We start from the raw sequence: 6,778 nt of genomic DNA on the forward strand, positions 1-6,778 counted from the left end.
AGCTGCAAAATCTACCGTTTATTCCAAATTTCATTACTTTTTCGATTGTTATATGTCAAACGAGGGATAAGTTGCAGTAAATCAAATCAGTTTGCGCGCGACATTCAAAACTCCCTGTTATGTAGGATGCTAGACTCTGCAGGTTAGTCGCTGTCCAGCGTCCAGGCGTGAAACCATATTAATCGTAGATTACGTACTGCTTGCGTTGATCATGTAGAGAGCGCGCAATGAAGTTATTCCTCGATAGTTATTGATGTTTCGCCATTTCCAGTTTTAAGGATTGGAAGCATGTTCGCGGATTTCCACCAAACCGTCGATGTGTCCAAAGGAAATTCAGGTCAGGTCTTGGATTTAACGACGAATTTAGCCAAGAAAAAGCTCTGGTAATCATCGTTTCATTGACATTGATATTGGTCAGTGTTTGGTCCCCAACTGGAATCGATTGGATTTATTTGGCTGCCAAATTTCATTGCAAACGAACCACACCTCATTCATATCCATCGTGCATACGAACGCCTCGTTCTTTGTCTTATCAATTTCTGTGTAAGAAGAGAAAGTTGAAAAATGAAATAACGAGGCACTTTTGAAGGATTAAAAAAGACATCGGATGCAATAATTGGGAGATTCAAGTGTATTTAGCTTTGTTTGTCGTATTTTGGTCGGTCGTAACTGCGAGCTGGAGAAGAATGAAAACAACATAGACTCAATATAGATAATTTTTTAGGATCACAGGAGAAAACCAGGACAAATGAAACGTTTACCTCGACTTACTAGGGCACCAGGACAGCCAGTGAAAAACCAGGACTTGTCCTGGGAAACTAGGACGTATGGTCACCCTAGATGTAACAAATTTGTGGGTTATTCTGCGCTGAGTAGAATTTGTTGGGTGCGTATTATTGTATTATTTTGTCAATCGGATAAAATTGGTGTTACTATAATAATGAAAAAACAGATTGCTTGATCAAATTTCAATGTATGTGCATCACCTCAATGCAATGTCATAATTAACTCTACCCGCAATCGCTATTCGTTCCATATAAATGAAAAAACTCATTTGAGATATCACATTAGCCCGCAATGTTCACGCGTTCCAATCCGTTGGTCACATTTGTCAACACTGAGTCGTAAAATGGAAGATTTCAGCAAACCAACTCGTCAACCGACACGTCGTGTGATTGTCATGTCGTCCTCGCAACTTATTTGCAGTTTTACCGTTTACATTTCACCATGATTACCTATTCACACATGATTGATTTATGCTGCTTCGAATCTTCTTCACTGTCCACTTAGCTATCGCCAGCGGCAAACGGAATCAGTGCTCGAAATTGATATGAAACTTACCGGTTTCGGAAAGAGAGTTGCAGTAGACGGAGATTGCAAAAATCCGCCAATTCGCACTAACATTTATATTAACAACCAGGTGTCGAAATGGAAATAAAGATGGTACCGACGGTGGACAAAGTAACATTATGCCAAGTGAACGGAAACTAAATCGAGGGTCTTTATGACCGGTCAACATTTAAACCAATACGCTTTTATTGTATGCATTGAGTAACCGTGTCATTTGGGATGCAAGTTACCGTCACTAGAAACTGGCGATGAGGTTTTCAAATAGAGTTTGGATAATACATAACAAGTTGGTTGATTTAATTTGAACGATTTTTTTTTAATTTTTGGACTAATTTGGGCTTTTTGTTTTCACATCACAACCCGAGCATACTAGTTTCTGTTATCATACCAAAACCAGGTTTAAATCACGAATGCTGAAAAAACATCTATAACGGATGGAGATATCTAGATGCAGAATACAGATTGAAGACACGTTTAGCATTCGAATGTCCTGAATGAATGAACATTATTCGGTTTCAAACTTTTGTCATAAAGTGTGTTTGTGCAATTCAATAGCTCAACATTGGACGTACCATCCCTGACCAACTTTTCCACGCGTACGCTACATTTGAAAATCATGATACTAGATTGAGTAAAGGAACTAGTCAACGACTTTTCACTTTTCAACTGAATGCCGGAATGCTTTGGCGTTCACAGGCTTAAATTGTGAAATCAACCATCTCCGTGACGTTTCATCATTGTTATAATCTTGAAAAATATACTTTATATCAGCAGTGCACAAGAAACTCCAATGATTAAAAGATTTTTCATCATCTAGATTCTAACTTTCATTGCACTTAAGTAGGCAGCACTAGGCACTTGAACAAAAACGTTTAAACTTAGGATACAAATTTAATTTCGCTTTTAACATTAGAACGCACGCCTTTAAAGCGTTGAAAAGTGTAATTTTATAATTACATACCGGAATAAAAGCACTTTCGCGATTTCATATAAAATATAGTTGAAAGCCGCAATAATTAGTCATTTAATGCATTACGCTTTGTCGGGTTTTGCCATGTTTGGAATAGGTCGCCGATTAAATTTGTATTCTTCTTGCCTTTAAATACTACCACCATGACTCAATTCAACTCTTTACAATATATGGGGTCCTGAAAAGGACCATTTGCAAAAAAAACCTGTAAAGGAATACTTTATTAGGAAATACACTTATAATACCAGCGGGAACGAGAATATTTAAGCTCTTTCCCCTCGGATCCGGCGCGCTAGTTGAATATCCTTCGGCATAATGGTCACACGCTTGGCATGGATCGCACACAGATTGGTATCCTCAAACAGTCCTACCAGGTAGGCTTCGCTAGCTTCCTGGAGAGCCATTACGGCCGAGCTTTGAAAGCGCAAATCGGTCTTAAAATCTTGGGCAATCTCACGCACCAAACGTTGAAATGGCAGTTTGCGGATCAGCAGCTCGGTTGATTTCTGGTAGCGGCGGATTTCTCGCAGGGCAACTGTTCCTGGACGATAACGATGGGGCTTCTTTACTCCACCCGTAGCGGGAGCACTCTTACGAGCAGCCTTGGTAGCCAGTTGCTTCCGGGGTGCTTTTCCTCCTGTTGACTTTCTGGCGGTTTGCTTCGTTCGTGCCATGGTTTTACTTGAAGTAGATGTTCTTATTACAAATTCAACAAATGTTCTGAATTATAAAAGATACATGTGTCGATATTTATAGCAAAATTTGGGATAGTTTCGGCCAGCGCAGGTAACAACATATTAGTGTGTTTTCTTCGCAGTCAGCTGCTGCGTTGAATCTGAGCAGCAGATGTACAGAAAGAACATTTTCCCCTTATTTTTCCCTTTAAATAAAGAGAAGCACAGAACAGTTCCTAATGATGGAATAGGGTGCAAAGAACAAAGTCGATGGCTCCTATAACGATCCTGGACGTATTTCAGGCGGGAGATTGCTATGAGGGTTGCTGCCGTTAAGTGTTTCCTTGTATTTCGTGTTTTTTGTAAACGACCAAAAAGGATACTGTCAAAATTCACTTTGAGAGAAAATTCCGGACAAACCGTAGCTTCCCGAGAACAGATGTTAACATCTTATAAAAGACAAAAGTGTTCTCTTTCGCGTACTGCTTTGATTCATAATCGGCGAATAATGAATTTTGACAGTATGCTTATTGCCCCGTTACAAAAAAACACTCGAGATATGCTATTTTCAAGGTGCTCCAATAACTGAGTCCCTTTAAAAAAATCATGTACACGTAAGCTTCCAAATTACTCTTGTCATGATGTTCATATTTATATACAATCGAGTAAATTATGTATCTGGACAACTAAAACAATATTTCTAAACAATTGGTAATTGGGAAATTTACTATTCCACCCCATCAAAGCCGTGATCTTTTTCTTAGAACTAAGTGCTTTTCAACTGAATTATGACGCCATACTAACACGTTTGTTGGTTATGGGGTACTACCAGGGATGCTCTGGTAAAAGACCGATCAATATTGGTGTATTTAATCTTGATGAATTCGAAATATTCAAGCGAGCAGAAATATCACATATTTCTATTGTGGATATGTCAAAATTCTGCACACCTAGATACATCTTCTTGTCCAGACTCAAACTAGAGGGATCTAATCACACAGTCGCATAGCTTCATTTTTGCTTGTAATGATAGGATAATTTAGCTTTGTATTTATCGCAAATCTAAGAAATATAACAAATTATAACCCCTGTTATAAAATGTGACCAATGGTGCAATCTTCTGCGCAAGCAAATTCAAAGGCAATCGAGAACTAGGGTAAGAAGGTATAATACGCCCAACCGAGGTAAAACGTCCCACATTTATTCCTAGGACCACAGATTATTTGAAATGTAAACATGATTTCTTCTTCTTCTTTTTGATTGAGCTGTTATATAGCTCGTAAGGGCCAGTTGCGTCGATTATATGTCCGTAAACATGACTGATAACAGGATCCTTTCAGGAAATCGATGTACTAAGTTAGATTGATATTTTTAATATGCCGCAAAACAACAATAATCATAAGTGTCAAAAGTGCCATTTCGATGTAAGTTCCCACTATTTTTCTATAAGCATTCCAACCAATTGGAAAGAGTCGCATTTGGTAGAATTATTTCGAACAACCAATTAGAATACATATGTTCTTATCCTAGTTTTTTGAAATGACTTGAAACTATGAGCGTGTATTCATGTTTTCACAACAACTCATCACCGGACAAAAAGCCTCAATAAGTTCTGGATAGTCCAGGAGAGGGAGTCCAAATTTACCCAAAATTAATGAGATATTCCCCAAAGCCGACTAAACTTCATCCCATTAATTTTGAATAAAAAAATCATTCCCTCTCCCTTGTTTTCCGGCATTGAAATAAGGACAGCAAATTAAAATACCTACTGGTAGGTAATGGATTTTAAGTGTGCTCCTACTTCTATCCAAGCCAGTTTGATGATTGCATGGAACGTACAATGCAATAATCGAATGCAAGTAGTAGCCGTGTAGACTGCAAAGTTGCGTTCAACTTTTCAAGCAATGAGCGTAGGGGAAACTACCCTAGATTTGTAACTTCCATTTACGTACAAATAGAAAGATGTAATGTGTAATACATTTGAGTCAAAATATATGTTATTAAATTCAATCGTGTGCTGTATAGTTACTACTTCAAGCGACAAAATCATCGGCCTGAAAAGGTTTTGTTCTTTAAGCAACAATAATTTTATAATTTTAATAAAAACAATGAATTGTTCCATTATCTGTATATGAAAGTGCGTTTCCTACACTCAATCGTGCTTCTTTGAAATGACTAGACAGAACTTAATCAAAAAGTTTCTAACGGAAGGTCTGTCACCCGGATAATACGTTATTTAATTGTTTTAAATCCCAAAGTTTAGTTTTCAAGGTATGAAAAATTGTAGACGTTTTTGTTAAGACCTTTTTAACGAACTATAGTTCGTTGATATTGGATTATCAACGGCAAGTGTTCCCGTACAAACCGATATGATTGATTAAGGCGACAACGGCTAGAGTGGATCTAGAAAAGAGTTACGGTGAAGGAACAGACTCTCTTGTCATCTGTTCATTATTGTTCATGGCTATAAGTAGATTTTTTTATATAAACAATAATGCTTAATTTTTTTACTGCAAATGTACTATCAAAAAATTCCAACCATTGTAAAATAAGATTGACATTAAAAAACCGAATTAATCCACCTAACAGTGAGATGAGACATTCGTTACGCATAACACTATTTGATCCAAGGAGCTTTTATTCTCAGGTGATACGATCCTCAAAAACGCCGATCAGCCATGTTGGTTTTAGAAACGATAGCTAACAACATTGTTTACTAGGTATGATAATATACATATATACATCTCCATTTATGTTTGCATGGATTTCAGGATGTAAACAAAGTTGTTCGCTCACGCCTCACCTAGTTACTGCTAAAGACAAATCACCTTCGAACTCTAAGCACAATTAGTTTGCAGAAGTCATGCGAAGTAAGCATCCAACTAGAGATGGGATAAAAACAGATTCGAGTCCTGCTCGTATAAAACCTCGAATAAACTGAATAAATTATACAAAATCAATAATAAAAAATGTGAAGCATAAAAATGAGAAAAAACATCATCAAATTCATAAAATGTCAGAATAATGTATACAAATCAAATTAATAACATAAATAAATCAAATTTGTCCAGCTCATTGAATGAAAAATTAGAGATAGAAAGAGAGAGAATGCGATTCGTGAATGAGACAGTTAGATATTTCAAAGTATTCATTTGCATAGAAGTAAATAAAAGGGAGTCGAAAAGTGTCTAGGATTATTTTATAGTCGATAGCACAAAAGCGGTGCATTCAGTCGATTACAAAGCTGCCTTCTTCCAGTTTTCCTTTTGGCTTGCGAATTGTTTCGTTCGAAATTCTCGGATCCGGAGATATCGATTATTAAATCCCATGCATACCACTACCACGAAAAAGATATGGTTCAAGCTAAAAGAATAAGTAATTATGTTCTTGGAAAGCAAGTTGCCTTTGAAAGTATCCCTGGATATATAAACTGCATTCTTGTAATACAAGCTTTAATCTATTGCAAATAAATATATTTTGGTCACATTGATCATGAAAAAATATTTGAAAATAATGTAAAACAGCCTGAGAACGATAAAATTATTCTGGTTGAGCGCACCTTGAATTGAATGCTCCAATTATCGTACTACTTTTTGAGCCAATGCATTGAACGAAGAGGGCAGAAGCTGTTCCAACCAAGGGCTTCGTGTGAATAGGGTGATGCTAAAAACAAGGCGAAAATAAGATTTTTACCCTAAGGAATACTATGTGAGATTAAAATCTTTCACTATAAGTCATGGATTCAAAAAGACTGTTGCTCTCGGTGATGCCACGAGTATAATAT

At 36.9% G+C, this 6,778-nt stretch overlaps 1 protein-coding gene across 1 annotated transcript; it reads right to left on the reverse strand.

The window, feature by feature from the left end:
- Positions 1 to 2,583: 2,583 nt before the first annotated feature.
- On the reverse strand, positions 2,584 to 3,443 carry LOC131680574 (histone H3-like). The gene is made up of 2 exons (XM_058961287.1): positions 3,415 to 3,443; positions 2,584 to 3,040 (listed from the first exon to the last, which is right to left on the reverse strand). Exons 1-2 carry the CDS (start codon positions 3,441 to 3,443, stop codon positions 2,584 to 2,586), a joined length of 486 nt encoding a protein of 161 aa, XP_058817270.1.
- Positions 3,444 to 6,778: the final 3,335 nt, after the last annotated feature.

This window comes from Topomyia yanbarensis, chromosome 2, assembly GCF_030247195.1.
Source record: "Topomyia yanbarensis strain Yona2022 chromosome 2, ASM3024719v1, whole genome shotgun sequence".
In the NCBI taxonomy this organism is placed as follows: Eukaryota; Metazoa; Arthropoda; class Insecta; order Diptera; family Culicidae; genus Topomyia; species Topomyia yanbarensis.